This window comes from Canis lupus, chromosome 20 (genome assembly GCF_003254725.2).
Source record: "Canis lupus dingo isolate Sandy chromosome 20, ASM325472v2, whole genome shotgun sequence".
NCBI lineage: Eukaryota > Metazoa > Chordata > Mammalia > Carnivora > Canidae > Canis > Canis lupus.
Window position 1 is genome coordinate 38,841,435 of NC_064262.1, and position 20,577 is coordinate 38,862,011.

The 20,577-nt window shown below is 35.4% G+C and overlaps 1 protein-coding gene across 11 annotated transcripts in view; it reads right to left on the reverse strand.

The window, feature by feature from the left end:
• Positions 1-20,577, reverse strand: part of DOCK3 (dedicator of cytokinesis 3) — a 508,844-nt gene that overhangs the window by 379,228 nt on the left and 109,039 nt on the right. For all 11 annotated transcript variants that reach the window (XM_035702455.2, XM_035702450.2, XM_025456001.3 and 8 more), the window contains one exon: positions 821-861. In XM_035702455.2, coding sequence (XP_035558348.2) covers positions 821-861 — 41 coding nt within the window. The remainder of the gene's footprint in view (positions 1-820; positions 862-20,577) is intronic.

Consider the following 20,577-nt stretch of genomic DNA (forward strand, 5'->3'; position numbering starts at 1 on the left):
GATTTGTGGATACTAAACCACCCTTGTAGCCCAGGAATGAATCCCACTTGGTCGTAGTGAATAATCCTATTAATGTACTGTTGGATCCTATTGGCTAGTATCTTGGTAAGGATATTTGCGTCCGTGTTCATCAGGGATACTGGTCTGTAATTCTCATTTTTAGTGGGGTCTTTGGCTTGGGGATCAAGGTAATGCTGGCCTCCTAGAATGAGTTTAGTAGCTTTCCTTCCATTTCTATTTTTTGGAACAGCTTCAGAATAGGTATTAATTCTTCTTTAAACATTTGATAGAATTCTGCTGGGAAACCATCCAGCCCTGGATTCTTATTTGTTGGGAAGTTTTTGTTTACTGCGTCATTTTCTTTGCTTGTTATGGGTCTGTTCAGATTTTCTATTGCTTCCTGTTTCAGTTTTGGTAGTTCATATGCTTCTAGGAATTTATCCATTTCTTCCGGATTGCCCAATTTGTTGGCATGTAATTGTTCATAATATTATCTTAAAATTGTCTGTATGGCTTTGGTGTTGGTTGTGAGGTCAATTTAGTTTTTGACAAATACTTGAAGGAAAAAATAGTAAATGATCTGAACAGGTTTTTTCAAAATAAGCTTTGTAGCTATGATCATACAGGTATTTTCTGTCCTTTTAAAAAAAAACATGTTAATATTGCTGACAAAGAGCAGAGTCTGATTCAGCTCTGTAAAGGAAACAATGGGTATAACTATTGCAAAAGATTAGAAGATGGACAAGTAACAATTGTTTTTATATCAAATGAACATACTAGGTAGCTTCCTACATTAGAAAAGGTAACAATAAACTTTTACCTTTACATTTGGCTTCTTTGTTGAAACTCCTCTGTACCAACCTAAAACAAAGCATACAAAGGATATTAAAATCATAATGTTATTTTCTATAAAACACATAATATGACTTTTTAAGAGGAAAAATTAATGCAAAACAAATAGTGTACCTTTATTAGCAGTAGTTTGCTCTAGAAGGAACAGTCCTAGAATACACTTCCAATTTTCTTCAAAAGGTAAAACTTTCAACCGAATAAAGCCCCCAAATTAAAAAAGACCTCAGAGAACATGTAATTCAACTCCATGAAAATTCAGATGAATTAGTTAGGGGCAGGAAAATGCCAAAATCATATAGCTTTTTTGGTAGCAGATAGGGACTACAGCCCAGACTTTCAGTTTCCTGGTTTTATTCAATGTTCCATGCACAAAACTACATTTCTTGGCTTTCCAGATGCTAAAGTTGACATCTCTTCTTCAGTTATTTCTTCTCAGCATTCACACAGCATTAATAATCAAAGTTTCAATTACAAAATAAAAACAATTTTCAGGAAAAAATTTCATTATCAACTTTTCTCGATTCCAATCTATTATTTTTAGAGTTTTGTTATAGTTTCTCTCCTTGAGTTTTAAGAGGAAAATGTTCCAATGAGGTGTATTGAATGAAGAAAATGAAGAAAAGGAGATTATTGATAATAATTAATAATAACTAAGAGCTTATAGTTCTATGTACTGCAATAGAGAGGTTGTTCTACATGAGAGACTCCTAACTCTGGGAAACGAACTAGGAGTGGTAGAAAGGGAGGTGGGCGGGGGGTGGGGATGACTGGGTGACGGGCACTGAGGGGGGCACTTGATGGGATGAGCACTGGGTGTTATTCTATATGTTGGCAAATTGAACACCAATAAAAAATAAATAAAAATAAATAAATAAATCAGAGAGAGGTTGTTCTATATGCATTAATCTTTAAATCTTGCAAAAAAAGCTATGAGGAAAAAGTCAACTTTCCTGAAATCATAACAAACAATAAAAGAAGAAATATCCTTGTTTAGAAGATATTTGCAAATGACATATCAGACAAAGGGCTAGTTTCCAAGATCTATAAAGAACTTATTAAACTCAACACCAAAGAAACAAACAATCCAATCATGAAATGGGCAAAAGACATGAACAGAAATCTCACAGAGGAAGACATAGACATGGCCAACATGCATATGAGAAAATGCTCTGCATCACTTGCCATCAGGGAAATACAAATCAAAACCACAATGAGATACCACCTCACACCAGTGAGAATGGGGAAAATTAACAAGGCAGGAAACAAATGTTGGAGAGGATGCGGAGAAAAGGGAACCCTCTTACACTGTTGGAGGGAATGTGAACTGGTGCAGCCACTCTGGAAAACTGTGTGGAGGTTCCTCAAAGAGTTAAAAATAGACCTGCCCTACGACCCAGCAATTGCACTGTTGGGGATTTACCCCAAAGATACAAATGCAATGAAACGCCGGGACACCTGCACCCCGATGTTTCTAGCAGCAATGGCCACGATAGCCAAACTGTGGAAGGAGCCTCGGTGTCCAACGAAAGATGAATGGATAAAGAAGATGTGGTTTATGTATACAATGGAATATTACTCAGCTATTAGAAATGACAAATACCCACCATTTGCTTCTACGTGGATGGAACTGGAGGGTATTATGCTGAGTGAAGTAAGTCAGTCGGAGAAGGACAAACATTATATGTTCTCATTCATTTGGGGAATATAAATAATAGTGAAAGGGAAAATAAGGGAAGGTAGAAGAAATGTGTGGGAAATATCAGAAAGGGAGACAGAACGTAAAGACTGCTAACTCTGGGAAACGAACTAGGGGTGGTAGAAGGGGAGGAGGGCGGGGGGTGGGAGTGAATGGGTGACGGGCACTGGGTGTTATTCTGTATGTTAGTAAATTGAACACCAATAAAAAAAAAATAAAAAAATAAAAAAAAAATAAAAAAAAAAAGAAATATCCTTGTTTATGTTTAGTGCAACAGCCGAGATAAGAAATTTGAATAACTCAATTCTACCTGGAGAGTTTCAGTATCTTCATTTATTAAAAAGAAAAAAGTGATTTACCAAATGTGACATTTTATAGTAACTTAAGAAACAGCACAGAGAATGATATCAGCAGGAATGGCAGAGTAAGGATCTCCAAAAAAGCCTCTCCTCAATAAAAGGAATAAGAATGCTGGCAAAAACTGTCAAAATCAAATTCTACAGAACTCTGGAAGTAAACCAAAGACATGATGTAATCCAAAAAGTACTTATTCAAGAAATCTGATTCTTGGTAAGAACAAAGACCTTTTTAATTTGCCCTGCAAGCCTTGTATTAGACTTGAAAACCAAAAGTCCCATGTTAGAGATGAAAACCAGAAAACTAACAGCCCCTGAAGGAGACAGAACAGGGGAAATAAAAAAATAAATAAATAAATAAAGAGGTTTATCATGTGTACAAACTGCAAAACTCAGTACTATTAAGATGTCAATTATCCCTAAATTGGTCTATAGATTCAATGCAATGCCAATCAAAATCCCAGCAAAAATCTTGGTAGGTATTAAGTTCTTTCTAAAATTTAGGTAACTGACTACTAGAATAGTCAAAATAATTTTGAAAAGGAATAAAAAATGTTATTTCCAATGAAATACACTGGAAAACAAAAAAACCCACATGTAACTAAACAACTGATTTTCAAAAAGGGTGCAAAGAAAAATAATAGTCTTTTTAACAAATATCCATTGCTGAAACAATTGGATATACATAAAACAAACAAAAAAACCCCTCAAACCTACATAAAATTGCCTCAAAATATATCACAGAGTTAAATGTAAATGGTAAAACTGGTACAAGAACAAAAGTAGAATATTTTCGTGACCTTGGTTTAGACAAGGATTTCTTAAGCATACTCTATAAAAGAATTAATAATGTAATCTTCATAAAAGTTTTAAAATTTTGCTCTTCTAAGAGTCACAAAACTGTTAGAAGAAAACAGTGAAAATCTTCATGATATAAACTTGAAAATGATTTCTTGGATATGATACCAAAAGCACCGGTAACAGTAAAAATAGTAAAGTAGAAATAGATAAATGGGACTACATCAAAATTTAAAACTTCTGTGCATCAAAAGACAAAATCAACAGCATGGAAAGACCACCCAATGCCAATAAAAATCTCAACAAGTTGTTTTCTGAATACTGACAAACTGAGTCTAAAGTTTATAAGGGAAAGTAAAAGACCTAGAATAGGCAACATAATATTGAAGGAGAGTAACAAAAATGGAAGACTCACACTACCTGACTTCAAAACTTACAATTATAAAGCTACAGTAATCAAGACAGTGCAATATTAGAGCAAGAACAAATAGATCAACAGAACAGAATAGAGAGCACTGAAGTAGACCCACATAAATAATAGTCTGATCTTTAAAAAGGAACAAAGATGCTACAACTGGTGCTCGGAAAACTAGACACAACATTTTAAAATAATGAATCTAGACACAGACATTTATGTCCTCACATTCTTCACAAAATTAACTCAAAATGGATCAAAGATCTAAATGTACAACACAAAACTAAAAGAGAAAATCTAAATAACCTTGTGTATAGCAATGACCTTTAAGGTTGTACACCAAATGCATGATCCATGAAAGAAACAATCAATAAGCTAGACTTCATTAAAATTAAAACTACTGCTCCGCAAAAACACACTATCAAGAGAATTCAAAGACAAACCACAACCAGGAGAAAATATTTATAAAAGGCACATCTCAAAAAAAAAAAAAGGCACATCTCATATAAGACTGTTACCTAAAATATACAAAGAATGTTTAAAACTTAATAATAAAAACACCTCAGTTGAAAAATGGGCAAAAGACCTGAATAGATACCTCACCAAAGAAGATATACATATGGCAAAATGCATATGAGTGTTCAATACCAAATATGATTCAAGAATTGTAAATTAAAATGAGTTTAAAACATATCTACTATAATGGCCATAATCCAAAACACTGACAACACCAAATGCTGATGTGAAGCAACAGAAACTCTCACTCATTGCTGGTGGGAATTCAAAATGGTACAGCCATTCTGAAAGGTGGTTTAGCAGTTTCTTAGAAAACTAAATATAGTCTTACCACAGGATTCATCAGTCTGACTGTTTGGTACTTACTCAAATGAACATTCATGTCCACACAAAAATCTGCATCTGGATGTTTACAGCAGCTTTATTCATAACTGCCAAAATGTGGAAGCAACCAAGATATCCTTCAGGTAAATGGATAAATAAACTGTGGTACATCCAGACACTGGTATATGCTGAATACAGTGACAAAAAGAAATGAGCTATCAAGCCACAAAAAGACATGGAGGAACTTAAAGTGCATAATACTAAATGAGAAAAGCCAAATTGAAAAGGTCACATACCATATGATTCCAACCATATGACATCCAAAAAAGGCAAAACCATGGAGGCAATTAAAGTATCAGTGTTTGCCAAAGGCTGAAGGGAGTGAGAGTGGGAGGAATAAATAGGTGGAGAGGATCTTTAGGGCAGTGAAACTATTCTATGTGATACTATGGTGGTAGATACTTGTCATTATACATTTATCCAAACCAATAGTACAATACGAAAAGTGAACCCTGATGTAAACTTTGGATTTGGGGTGGTAATAATATGCCAATGTAGGTTCAATGATTGTAACAAATGTATCCACTCTGGTATGGATGTTGATAGTGGGAGAGGCTATACATGTATGGGGGTAGGGGGCATATGGGAATTTCCTGTACTTGTTGCTCAGTTTTGTTGGGAGCCTAAAACTACTCTAAAAAATAGTCTATTTTTTAATGCATTTTCTATGTGATCCACAAATCCCACCTCTAAGTATTTAATCAATAGGAAAAAAACCCATACTAAAATCTATACACAATGTTTATAACAACTTTATTCATAATCTTCAAAAATAAAGCAACTCAAATGTCTATCAACTGCTACATGGATAAATAAAATGTGGCTTAGATCTGTATGACAAAATACTACTCAGAAAAAAAACAAACCACAGACACATACAATATGAATTAATTTTGAATGCATTATGCTAAGTGAAAAAAAGCCAGGCACAACAGGATATACAATGTATGATTCCATTTACATAACATTTTAGAAAACACAAAACTAGAGGGACAGAAAACAAATTGGTGGTTTCCAGGCCTGGGAAAAGAGGATTAGGAAGGTTGGTTGACTACAAGGAACCTGATGTTACACTTGGGGGTGACAAAAATGTTCTGTATCTTAACTATGGTTACAGTTATACATTTATCAAAATTCAGTTATATGAATAACTTAACTATGGTTACAGTTATACATTTATCAAAATTCAGAGAAATGTACTCCAGAAAGGGTGACATTTACTGTTCATAAAAATACCCCAATAACCTGACTAAAACAAACATACACACACACACACAACAGGATAACACTTCACATCTACTACATTGGTTAGAATTTTTATTTTAAATTCTAGCAATAGCAGATGCTGGCAAGAGATTCTGGAGCAATCAGAGAGTGCTAGTGAGAGTGATAATAAATGGCCCCCACTTTCAAAAACAATGCAGTATTTATTATACGTGTATTGTATAACACTAGAAATGTACTTCTGTATCTTATCCCTCCTTTATACAGTAGCATTGATTTGGAGATATTACTGCATTCTAGAGAAATTTTTGGAAATGGGGAGGGTCGAGTTAACGACATTAAAAATATTTATATTTTCAAAATGCAAAGATTCTTAGGAGAAACACAGTGTAAATCATGATCTTAGGTTACACTGTTTCATGCACAAACAACAAGAAAATAAATTTGACTTCATCAAAATTAAAAGCTTTGTTCCTCAAAGGCCATAAAAAAATTAAAATATAACCCACAAAATGGACAAAAATATTTACAAATCATATACCTGATAAAAGACTAGTATCCAGAATATATAGAGAACTCATAACTAATTGAAAAGATAATTTTTTAAAACAGGCAAAAGATTTAAATAAACATTTCTCCAGAGAAAATACACAAATGGCCAATAAAAACATGAAGCAAAGTTCAACATCATTAGTCATTAAAGAAATACAAATCAAAACTATACTGAGATACCATTTTTCCCCCAATAAAACAGCTGCAATGACAAACACAGTGACAAGCATTAACAGAGATAAGGAGATACTGGAATGCTAGCACATTACTGACAGGTTTGTAAAATGGTGCAGCCACCTTAGAAAACAGTTTGCCAGTTCCTCAAAATGTTAAAGGTAGAGCTACCATATGACCCAACAATTCCCCTCTTGAGTATATAACAAAAAAATTTTAAAGCAGGTATTCAAACAACTATCTGCATACAAATGTTCACACCAGCACCATTCACAACAGCCAAAAGGTGAAAACAACCCAAATGTATGTCAACTGATAAATGGATAAATAAAATACGGTATATGTCTACAATAGAATACTACTTAACTATAAAAAGAAATCAAGTTCTGATACATGCTTCTATATGGATGAATCTTGAACACTGTGCTAAGTAAAAGAAGCCAGACACAAATTCAATAATTACGCTTATATGAAATGTCTAGTATAGGCAAATCCATAGACAGAGAAAGTAGGCTAGTGGTTGCCAGGGTCTGGGGGGAAGAAGATTACAGGGAGTATTTGCCAACAGGAGTGTGGTTTCTTTCTCAGGTTATACAAATATTCTAAAGTTAGTCAGTGGTGATGGTTGTAGTTGCACAACTCTATACTATAAAAAGAGTGAACTGTGTGTTTTTAAAGGGTGAATTTTATGGTATGTGAATTATGTCTCAATAAAGCTATTATAAAAGGGAAAAAGGGGCAGCCCAGGTGGCTCAGTGCTTTAGCGCCGCCTTCAGCCCAGGGCGTGATCCTGAAGACCCGGGATGGAGTCCCACATCAGGCTTCCTGCATGGAGCCTGCTGCTCCCTCTGACTGTGTCTCTGCCTCTCTTTCTGTGTGTCTCTCATGAATAAATAAAATCTTAAAAAAAAAATAAAAAATAAAAAAATAAAAGGAAAAAAGGCAGGACAGTACTGGGTCTGAAAAGGTTGAAAGCTGTGCCCTTAGAAAATTTCCTGTACATACGCACTGAAAGACATTTACAGGAATGCACTGTTGCTGTTAATACATTACATACAATATCAAAGTACTGGTCACCCTTTCACATTTTCTCATATTTCATAAATCCTTGGGGCCACTTTGTTAAATCTTATGAAAGGTATTTTTATATCTGACTGCAATGCCATTCATGTTAACATTTGAATCTCCCTTATACTACTCAAAGAAAAACTATTAACAAGTCATGTAATCCATATGCTTCAATATAACTAACAGATGTTTTGGTGCAAATTACTATATTTCACTTATTTTTTGTTTTTATAAAATGATAATGAGAGAATAACTAGAATGAAGCACCACCTCAAGATTTAAAGTAAACAATCAGATAGCATGTTTACAAAAGTCAGTAATTTGTCATCCAATGAATTCTCACAATATTGCTTATTAAAAGCTGCTTCCTTATTACTTAAATATTTATATTAGAATGCAATATAAACTCTTGCTTCTCAATAGGAGGTCAGGGGACAGAGGAGAGAAGCCTGAGACCGGTTCTGTCAAATACTTAACAGCTTCAAAAACACAACATTATCACCTCCAGGGGATGCCAACATTGTGAGGGTCATGAGGGCTGTGCTCAAAGAATTTCAGGCATCACCTTTTCTTAAAATCAAATCTCTGCTACAAATTTTGCTAAATGTGTTCACTCTATGCATGTAAGATTTAAAACTGAAGAGAGTCAAGAAAGGATAAGAGAGAAGGAAGAAGATAGCGAACTCACATTCCTTTTATGCCTTTTACATACAGATCAAAAGCTCATAACTTCTCAGATAAAAGAACCAAAAAACCAACTCAAACATTTCCAAAATCATTAAGAATCGGTTAAAAAAAAAGGATGTTTTTAATTAGCTAGCACAATAAAGCATCTTTTAAATGTCTGTTTTTCTATTACAAGAACCCTGGACAATCTACCGTTATAGCTATAAATCTCTCCTTTCATTTTCCTCATTGATCTTTGACTTACCAAGATTTCACAGTGCTTGGTCATACTGCCTGAGACCTCATCAATTTTGCCATCATCATATGCATTAAATTGAAGAGTATACTGGAGTCATTATCATCTTAAGTCAACATCTGATGGTTTGATCACTAAGTTTAATCTGAACTTAAGATTCAGAGATATTTTTATCCTCTAACATTTTCAGATCTCAATTTTTATGGAAAAGTGAATGAGTAAAGGAAGGCATTATTACAATATTCAAGATTTTAATTTTCTACAAGACTGTTCCCTTCAGGGAACCAATTAACATGTATATTTTTAACTTAAGTCATAATATCATGATTGAATTCTAAGAAATGCTAAACAAGTACTGCCTCCAGAAACACCAGATCTTCCCTTCCTTAATAATTGGTTGCAACTCTCTAACTTCTAAGCTAGGGACATGTTACTCAAGGGAATACTGGGAGAAACAGAGAATTCTTCACTTCACCCAAATGTCTAGTGATGAAACTTTACAATGCAAGAACTATTGGGAAAAGTTTGGGTGTTGTCTTCAAATTCCAAAAGCAAAGTAAAGATCTTTGAGCCTCAGAATACCTCTGCTTAAACTGTCTAACGTTAGTTATCCCATCCCAAAGTCCTACTACAGGCTCTGCTGATCTTATCTCCCACCACTCTCTCTGCTCCTCCCCAATTAACCCTTCTACTGAAGCCACACCAGTCTCCCTGCAATTCCTTCAACTCACTAAGTAAGCTGCCACACTGCAGGCATTTATACTTTCTGCACATATGCCTGGACTGTTATCCTAGAAAACCACAGGATTGCTTCCTTACCTCCACATATTCTCTGCCCAAATGTTATTTTCTCAGAGAGACCTTCCATGATTATCCTATATAAATACATAGAAGAAGCCCACCCCACCCCATCACCCTCCCTCAATGCACACAGTCACTCTATCTGCTACCTTCTGTTCTGTCCTTCCTTAATCTTCTCATTGAGAACAGGGACTTTGCTTTATTCTTTTAGATCTGAGCCCCAGGAGCTACAAGAGTGCTTCATCTCCATTAGGCACTCAAATATTTGGTGAAAGAACGAATGCATCTGTAATATACGGGGTGATAATACCTACCTGGAAAGTTTGTTGATAAAATGTAAAGTACCTTGAGCAATTTCAAACACTCTGTAATAACTCAGTTATGGAGTGGGCAAGGTGTGACAGAGGAGTAACTTACACTGAAACTGTTTGCTAAATAACACTGTCAAGTGGAGACTTTACAGAGGAGCCTGGACTTATGAAATAAAAGAACTGCAACCTGAAGTTTCTTAATATAAATGGTATTCATTCTAAAAACATTAGGGGGTCCAAAAATACAAACTCCTAAATAGCTCTCTTAACTCATTTTTGGAAAAGGATGTAAATTTTTTTAAAAATACTCTTACCCATCTAACAAAGGTTCAAATTAGTGCATGAATTAACATCTACATCTTCTTTTCTTATGAGCAAAATGTTAATACACTCTAACAGAGATTTACCACCTGCAACAAAAAGTACAATCACGGAACATAAAACCATAGTAGATGAGTAAAGAGCCTCCAAACCCATGGAAAGTAAATAACTCTTCCAACAAAATAAGATTTTTTCACCATATAATCTGTCCAACATTACTGATCATTAATGAAACCTAAATTCTTTGCCTGACAAATATGATTTTAGCCACAATTTTATTAAAAAACCATCTCTTGGGCAGCTCCGGTGGCGCAGCGGTTTAGCGCCGCCTGTAGCCTGGGCTGTGATGCTGGAAACCCAGGATCAAGTCCCACATCAAGCTGATCAAGTCCCACATCGGGCTCCCTGCATGGAGCCTGCTTCTCCCTCTGCCTGTGTCTCTGCCCCTCTCTCTCTCTCTCTCTCTCTCTGAATAAATAAAATATTTTTAAAAAATCTCTTGTGCTTATAGCTCAGTTTCTTTTTTTTTTTTTAAGATTTTATTTATTCTTGAGAGACACAGAGACAGAGGCCAAGAGGAGGAGGAGGAGCCTAGATTGGATTTTAGTAATTTGGTGAAAAACATATAGTGATACTGTGGCACAAGTATCTAATAAAAATACTTGTTTATGGCGTTATTTCTCCAGTCTTAGCCTCATCTGATACAGAAACAGTCCCATGCTATGCAAACTTCTTTTACCCAGACATCATAATCCTAGTGGAGAGCTCTGAAAAAGTGACACATATGCATTTCATCAACTTAAACAACACTGATTATGTTTACTAAGAATGGTAATATTACATAAATTTAAAAAGTATATACTAGTGAAATTAGAAAATTTATTAATGTATTTCCAAGAATTCTACATTAAAAAATATCATACACCTTAGCTCTAAATATGTCATTTTATAAAATGTGATTAAAAATTAAGGTAATAAATAAAATAAATTTTTAGCTGAGATGTAGTCTAAATCCTATTTCATACTGACATCACCAGAGATTTTAGAATTTAAGAGTTATTTAAAATAGTTCAAAAAGTTATTCAAAGAGTTATTTTACTTAAGCAATTAGTTCAGTAATAAGATGAAAACAAATATAGAAAAAATATATTTTTAAAAATAACCACATAACATTGAAGAGCCAGAAGCATATTATAAATTTTAGATAGACTAGGATTCACTATATTCAAAGATAATAGAACTTAGAAAAGCATTACATTAAAATATATGTCACACAAAGTTTGCCATTTTAATCATTCTTAAGTGTACAGTTTAGTGGCATTGATAGAATTGTGCAACTATCATCATGATCCATCTCTATAATTCATCTTGCAAAACTGAAAATCTGTACCCATTTACCAATCAGTAATTCTCCATTACTCTTTTCTCCCAGGTCCTGGAAGCCACAATTCTACCTTCTGACTCTGGAAATTTGACTACTCTAAATAGAATCATATCTTTTTGTGTCTGGTTTATCTCACTGAGCATAATATCCTTAACATTCATCCATGTTGTATCACAATTTATTCATTTTTAAGGCCAAATAATATTTTATCCTGTGGAGTTACCACATTTTGTTTATCCATTCATTCATCCATGGAAACTTGGGTTGCTTCCACCTTTTGGCTATTGTGAATAATGCTGCTATAAATAGGAGTGTGCAAATAGCTGTGTGAGTTCTTATTTTCAATTCTTTTAAGCAAATGCCCAGAGGTGAAATTGCAGGATAATATACTAATGATATTTTAATTTTTTAAGGACTCACCATACCATTTGTTATTCATATTTCACTATTTCATATTTCCACTAATACTATAGTTCTTTTTTATCCATATATATATGATTTGCAAATAATGATAACTTTACCTGTTCTCATCCAATTTTTATGCATCTAATATCTTTCTTTATCAAATATCAATAAGGCACAGTTTTCTGCCATAAAATTTTCAGTTATATAACATGAGATATTTATCTTCAGGATTTAATTTAATGAAATGAACCAGGTTCACTCATTGTCAAAAAGCAAGATTCTAAACCAAATATTTCAGAACACAATAAATCATTACTTTTAAATGAAAAAGAATCTCTATTAGCTAAAATATTACCATAACTTGGCTATAAGACCTTTGTATTTTACTGATCTAATTAACTGTCATAATTCAGTATATATTTATAATTAATAACTAGTGTGAATTCTTCTATTTTGAGTTAATGTACAACACAAAATAAATGTTAAACTCTGAGTATATTTGACAAAGGTAAATCGCAAGTATTTGAAATTTCTAAAAAATATATTATAGAACATATTAAACTATTACTAAGTACTATGAACTAAATTGTGTTCCCTCAAAATTCACATGTTGAAATTCATATGTCCAAAACCACAATGTAACTATATTTAGAGTTAGGGAAGCAATTAAGGCTAAATGTGGTCCCAAGAGTGGGCCCTAATCCTACAAAACTGGTGTCCTTATAAGAAAATGAGAGAGACCAGAGAACTATCTTCCCATTTGTACAGAGAAAAGACCACTGTGAGCACACAGCAAGAAGGCGGCCATCTAAAGTCAAGGAGAGAAATCTCACCAGACACCACCATGTTGGTACCTTGACTGTAGACTTCTCACCTACCGTACTATGAGAAAATAAATGTCTGTTGTTAAAGCTTAAAAAAAAAAAAAAAAGCATTACACTATTTAAAGGTAATTAATGTAAAAATATAGAACTGAGAATACTAGATAATTGTCATAGAAGTAGGACAGCAGTAGACTAGTGTGTATCTGTCCTTATCACTAAGTGAATTTTCAGTAAATACTTACTGTATGAATGAACTGGGATAGTTGTAAGAATATGCATTTGTCAACTTAACTCTGGATTACGACTTCCATGATCGATCATGCCAAACACACTTCGTGTATATACAAAAAAAGTCACTTAACTGTTTTTTTTTATTTAAATCCAAATTTTTTAATATATAGTATAACATTGATTTCAGAATTTAGTGATTCATGACTTACATATAACACCCAATGCTCATTATAAGTGCCCTCCTTAATGAACATCACCCATTTAGCACTTCCACCACCCTCCTCCTTCAAGTAACCTCAGTTATTTGTCTGTGTTAAGAGTCTCTTATGCTTTGCCTGTTTGTTCTTATTTTTCCTTCCACTCCCCATATTCGTGTTTTGTTTCATAAATTCCATGAGCGAAATCATAATATTTTGTCTTTCTCTGACTTATTTTGCTTAGTATAAAACACTCCAGTTCCATCCACATTGTTGCAAATGACAAAAGTTCATTCCTTTTGAAGAATGTATACATACATATATACATGGACATTTGTACTCTTTCTACAATTTGGCTATTGTTGATAGTGCTATAAACACTGGGGTGTAGGTGCCCCTTCGAATCAGCATTTTTGTATTCTTTGGGTAATACCTAGTATTGCATTTCCTGGGTCATAGGGTAGTTCTATTTTTAACTTTTTGAGGAACCTCCATACTGTTTTCCAGAGTGGCTGTACCAGCTTGCATTCCCACCAACAGTGTTAAGAGGGTTCCCCATTCTCTGCATCATCGCCAACATCTGGTGTTTCCTGACTTATTAATTTTAGCCATTCTGACTGGTATGAGGTAGTATCTCATTGTGGTTTTCATTTGTATTTCCCTGATGAAAGTTATATTGAGCATTTTTTCATGTGTCTATTGGCCATTTATATGTATTCTTTAGAGAAATGTCTGTACATGTCTTCTGTCCATTTCTTGACTGGACTATTTATTTTTTGGGGTGTTGAGTTTGATAAGTTCTTTATAGCTCTGGGATACTAGCCCTCTACGTGATAAGACACTAGCAAATATCTTCTCCCACCCCATAGTTTAGTTTACCTTTTAGTTTTGCTGACTGTTTCCTTTGCTGTGTAAAAGCTTTTTATCCTGATCAAGTTGCAATAGTTCATTTTTGCTTTTGTTTTCCTTGCCTTAAGGACTTATCTTGAAAAATGTTGTTATGGCTGATGTCAGAGAAGTCACTTGCCTTTGGAGATGAGTCTAGCTAGAAGTTGCTGCTATCAAAGAAGTTGCTGCCTGTGTTCTTGTCAAGGATTTTGATGTTTTCCTGTTCCTACATTTAGGTCTTTCATCCATTTTGAACTATTTTTTGTGTATGGTGTAAGAAAGTGGTCCAGTTTCATTCTTCTACATGTGGCTGTCCAGTTTCCACATTTGCTGAAAAGATTTTTTGTCCACTGGGCATTTTTTCCTGCTTTGTCAAAGATTATTTGACCAGAGAATATTGGGTCCATTTCTGGGTTTTCTATTCTGTTCCACTGAACTATGTGTCTAGTTTTGTGCCAGTACTATACTGTCTTGATTATTATAGCTTTGTAATACAGCTTGAAGTCTGGGATTGTGATGGCTCCTGCTTTGGTTTTCTTTTTCAACATTCCTCTGGCTATTGAGATGCTCTTACCAATTTAATTTTTTTTTTTCTCTTACCAATTTAGATGCCTTTTACTTCTTTTTGTTGTCTGACTGCTGAGGCTAGGACCTCCAGTACATTGTTGAACAACAGTGGTGAGAGTGGACATTCCTGTTGTGTTCCTAACCTTAGGTGGAAAAACTGAGAGTTCTTCCCCATTGAAGATGATATGAGCTGTGGGTCTTTTATATATGGATGGCCTTTACAAGGCTGAGGTATATATTCCCTCTATTCTTACACTGTGGAGAGTTTTTATCAAGAAAGGATGCTGTATTTTGTCAAGTGCTTTTTCTGCATCAATTGAGAGGATCATAGAATTCTTGTCCTTTTCTTTATTAATGTGGTGTATCATGTTGATTGATTTGTGGATATTGAACCACTCAGGAATGAATCCCACTTGGTCATGGTGAATAATCCTATTAATGTACTGTTGGATCCTATTGGCTAGTATCTTGGTAAAGATATTTGCATCCATGTTCATCAGGGATACTGGTCTGTAATTCTCATTTTTAGTGGGGTCTTTGTCTGGTTTTGGGATCAAGGTAATGCTGGCCTCACAGAATGAGTTTGGAAGTTTTTCTTCCATTTCTATTTTTTGGAACAGCTTCAGAAAAATAAGTATTAACTCTTCTTTAAATGTTTGGTAGAATTCTGCTAGGAGACTACCTGGTACTGGACTCTTGTTTGTTGGGAGGTTTCTAATTACTGCTTCAATTTCTTTGCTTGTTATGGGTCTGTTCAGGTTTTCTATTTCTTCCTGTTTTAGTTTGATATATTATATGTTTCTAGGAATTCATCCATTTCTTTCAGATTCCCTAATCTGTTGGCATATAATTGCTCAGAATATTTTCTTACAATTCTATTTCTTAGATGTTGGTTGTGATCCTTTCATTCATGATTTTTATTAATTTGGGTCCTTTCTCTTTAATTTTTTTAAAGACTTTATTTATTTGAGAGAGACAGAGCTCGAGCAGAGGGAAGGGCAGAGAGAGAACCAGATTCCCCACTGAGCAGGGAGCGCAATGTGGAACTCAATCCCAGAACTCTGGGATCATGACCTAACTGAAGGCAGACACTTAAATGACTGAGCCACCTAGGCACCCCCTCTTTACTTTTGGAAAGTCTGGCTAGGAGTTTATCAATTTTGTTAATTCTTTCAAAGAACCAGCTTCAGGTTTTGTTGATCTGTTCTACTAGATTTTTAAATTTCCTGTTACTTATTTCTGCTCTGATCTTATTTCCCTTTTTCTGCTGGTTTTAGATTTTATTTGCTGTTCTTTTTCCAGCTCCTTTAGATGTAAGGTTAGGCTGTGTATCTGAGACTTTCCTTGCTTCTTGAGGAAGGCTTGTAATGCTATAAACTTCCCTTTATGAGCACCTCTGATTCATCCCTGGACTATCATGTTTTCATTTTCATTTGCTTCCACATATTTTTTTTTCTTTCTTCTTTAATTTCCTGGTTAACCCATTTATTCTTTAGTATGATGCTCTTTAACCTCCAAGGATTTGTGGTCTTTCCAATTTTTTTTCCTGTGGTTGACTTCAAGTTTCCCAGCACTGTGGTTTGAAAATATACATGGTATGATTTCCATCTATTTTTTTTTTTTACTGGTTGAGGCCTGTTTTGTGACCCAGTATGTGATTTATTCTGGATAACGTTCCATGTGCACTTAAAAAGAATGTGTATCCTGTTGCTTTAGGATGAAATGCTTTGACTTTACCTGTGAAGTCCGTATCGTCCATTGTCATTCAAAACCATTGTTTCCTTGCTGATCTTCTCCTTAGATAATCTGTCCATTGCTGTGAGTGGGGTGTAAAATGTACTATTATTGTATTATTACCAATAAGTTTAAGTTTGTTATTGATTTTTATATTTGGCAGCTCCCAAATTGTAGGCATAAATATATGCAACTGTTAGATCTTCTTGTTGGATAGACCCCTTTTTTCTTCATCTCTTATTAGTCTGTTTTATTTTTTTATTATTATTTTTTTATTAGTCTGTTTTAAAATCTATTTTGTCTGGTATAAGCATTGCTACCCCAGCTTACTTTTGATGTCCATTAGCATGATAAATGGTTCTCCACCCTCTCACTTTCAATATAGAGGTGTCTTTGGATCTAAAATAAGTCCCTCTTGCAAGCAGCATATCGCTGGGTCTTATTTTTTTAATCCATTCTGATACTCTATGTCTCCTAATTGGAGCATTTAGTCCATTTATATCCAAGGTAATTACTGAAAGATAGGACTTCAGTGCCCTTGATTTACCTATAAAGTTGTTGTTCCTGTAGATTGTCTCTGTTCCTTGCTAGTCTTTGTTGCTTTTGGTCTCTTTCTCTTGCTCAGTGGGTCTCCTTTAACATTTCTTGCAGAGTTGAGTTAGTGTTCATGAACTTCTTTAGTTTTTGCTTGTCTTGGAAACTGTCTATCTCTCCTATTCTGAATGACAGCCTTGCTGGATATCGTATTTTGGGCTGCATGTTTTTTTTCCCATTCAGTATGTTGCATATATCATGTTACTTTCTCCTGGTCTACCAAGTTTCTGTGGACAGGTCTGCTGCTGACCTTGTGTGTCCACCCTCGGAGATTAAGGACCTTCTGTCCCTAGCTGCCTTCAGAATTCTCTCTTTATCTTTGTATTTTGCAACTTTCACTATGATATCTCTTGGTTTTGACCTGTTTTTGTTGATGTTGAGGGGAGTTCTCCGTGCCTCTTTGATGAGAAGGCCTGTTTCCCTCCCCAGATTAGGGAAGTTCTTAGCTATAATTTGTTCAGGTAAACCTTCTGCCCCCTTTTACCTGCTCTTCTTCTCCTGGGATTCCTTTGACACAGGTATTATTGCATTTTGTGGAATTGCTGAGTTCCCTAAGTCTATTTTCATGATCTATTAGTTTTCTTTCCATTTTCTTTTCAGCTTCATTGTTTTCTTCAATTTTATCTTCTATATTACCTATTTGATCCTCTGATTCTTCCATCCTCATTGCAATTACATCCAGTGGGCTTTCACTTATAGCACTTTTTTATTTTGACCTAACTAATTTTTAGGTCTTTTATCTCTGTAGCCAAGGTTTCTTTGATGTCTTCTATGCTTCTTTCAAGCCCAGCTAGTGGTCTTATAATTGCTGTTCTAAATTCTTGTTCAGATATATTGCTTACATCTGTTTTGAGCAAATCCCTGGCTGTGATTTCTTCTTGATCTTTCTTTTGGGGAGAATTCTTCCATCTTTTCATTATGTCTGGGTTTCTGTCTTTTGTGTATTAAGAAAGATTGTTATGTTTCCTGCTTCTCAGAGTAAAACTATATTAAGAAGGGTCATACACTGTCCAGGGCCTGGTGCTTCAGGGAGTGTTTCTGGTATATGCTGTGTGCACTCTGCTGTTGTGTTTTGGCTGTTCTTTCCCCCAGGTCAGTCCTCTACAGAGTTTCTCCTTGGTTGCAGTGGGAAGTGTTTGGACCTTTAATTAGGTGTGCTTTGATAAAAGCCTGATAAAAAGAAAAAAAAAAAAAACAGCCTGGTCCAAGAAAAGGGGAAGGAAAAGGAACAGAAAAAAAGAAAACAACCAAATAAACAAAAACACTATAAACCTGATTCCAAAGAAAAAGAAAGAAAAAAGAAAAAAAAAAAAAGGAGCCAGATATATATATATAAAAGGAAACAAACCAACAAAAACTATGAGCCTAATTCCAAAGAAAAATTAAAAGATTAAAAAAAGAAATTTATTCCTATTTCCACCAGAACTGAAGCTGACATTTTGGAGCACTCTATGATCAGTAGACTTGGTTCATGTTGGGGTGGGGTGACAGCTGTATTGGTCTTCTGAGTGAAAGGCCCACTGCACTGGCTCACAGTCAGACCTGCCCTAGTAAAGATGTCCCTGCAGAGTACAGGGGGGCAGTATTTGGTGTAAGTAACTTCAGCCTCCATTGGAAGCACTGTGTTTCTCTCTGAAGTCCCACTGTGCTAGTGGGCAGGGGATGGTGAGGGCAGAAGATCATATCACCCCGCCCTCTCACCCCCAGGAAGGGGAACGTGTGGCATTGCTGTTCAGGTGGCCATCACAGAAAAGCGAAAAATCTTCTCTTCTGTGCTCCAGGCTTTTGTCAGATCTTTGCCCTCAGCCATTAGCATGCTGGGTGCCACGGTTCTCCTTTGTTTCATCTCTGGCCAGAGGCTGGGATTCAAAACTCCAAATCTTAAAGGACCATAAAGGCCCACACCTGCTCCCCTCCCCCAGAGGAGAGCTTCCCAGCACTGCACCCAGCACTGCTCTGTCCCAGAAAAGCAGTCACATACTTGTGAAGGTGCCTAGAGTCTATGGTGAAGCCCCGTAGACAGCAAAAAGCTGTGACCAGGTAATCTGCCCTCTACTGTGCCTCATTCCTTTTCTGTTGATCAGCTGTTCAAAGGTGCCCAGCAGGCCTCCTATACTTGAAGAGGCAAAATAACCTCTTCTAAATGTAATCCAGGAAGAGGAGCATTCTCTTCCAGTGCAACCCAGGGGATCCCCACACTGGGATGTCTAAAACAAACCCTACACTCTGTTCTCTCTCCTGCTCTCTTCCTGACTTCTTTCAGGAAAAAGGGCTGCCTCCTCTTCGTATCACTAGGGCTTTTCTCTCCCCCAATTCACATCTCTGAACCTTGCATCTGCCATGCTCTCCCTCCAATTGTGGAAGCTGTTTCCATAATCCTCACATCAATTTCCTAGTTATTCAGAATGATTTGATGTTGATCTAGATGTGTTTGAGGGACAAGGCAAGCTCAGGGTCCCCCCAATACTCCACCATCTTAACTTCTCACTCTGATTTTTTTAAAAAACACTTTTCTTAAAATTTTAATACCATTAGGTTAGAATAGCAATAAGTAAGAAGGGAAATACAAATTAATCAATAGGGAAGGCTATTTAGAAAAATACTCTGGGTCTTGTGTATAAATATATATACAAATATTTATAAATCTATATAGATAGATATTTAAGTCATCTGAAAGTTACAATTATTTAAACATTTAGGCAAAAAGTAATGGTCAGGGCATCGGTCTGGCTCAGTCAGTACAACGTGCAATCCTTGATCTCAGAGTCACAAGTTCACGCCCCATGTTGGGGATAGAGTTTACTTATTAATAAATAAATAAAGTGCCAGGGAAAACTTTCCCTTTAAAAAAAAAAGTAGTGGTCACCTGTCCCTGTGCCATGCTCTGTGCTAGGTGTTTTCACATTTATAATCTCAAACACAGCTGACCACTGCTTTGTTAAATATGCATTATTTAGGTTGTGAATTGTCCTTGTCAGTCTCCCAATGTAAGGGAAGCTATACTATCAAAAAGAGCCAACAGTACCACTACAATGGCTACTGGCAGAGAGGCAGCAGAACAGTGTCAGCAGTGTTAAGTCAAAAGAATAAAGCTTCTATAGAGTTCAGGACATGTGACAGTCAACAATAAGCAGTCCTTTACAAAGATACTGGGTACAGACCAATTAAGTCAAATCAAAAGCACCAAATGCAGTTTAACAAAAAGTACCGTTCAACAAGAAGTTTCAAGCTTTTTATTTCAAAGGTGTAACATATCTTCACCAACAAAAGGAAAATAAATGCAAATTTATTACCCCCACCTACTATCCTGGAAGAGGAGCAGCACAGGAAGTAGAAACAGGTAGATGACAACCACAACTTCTA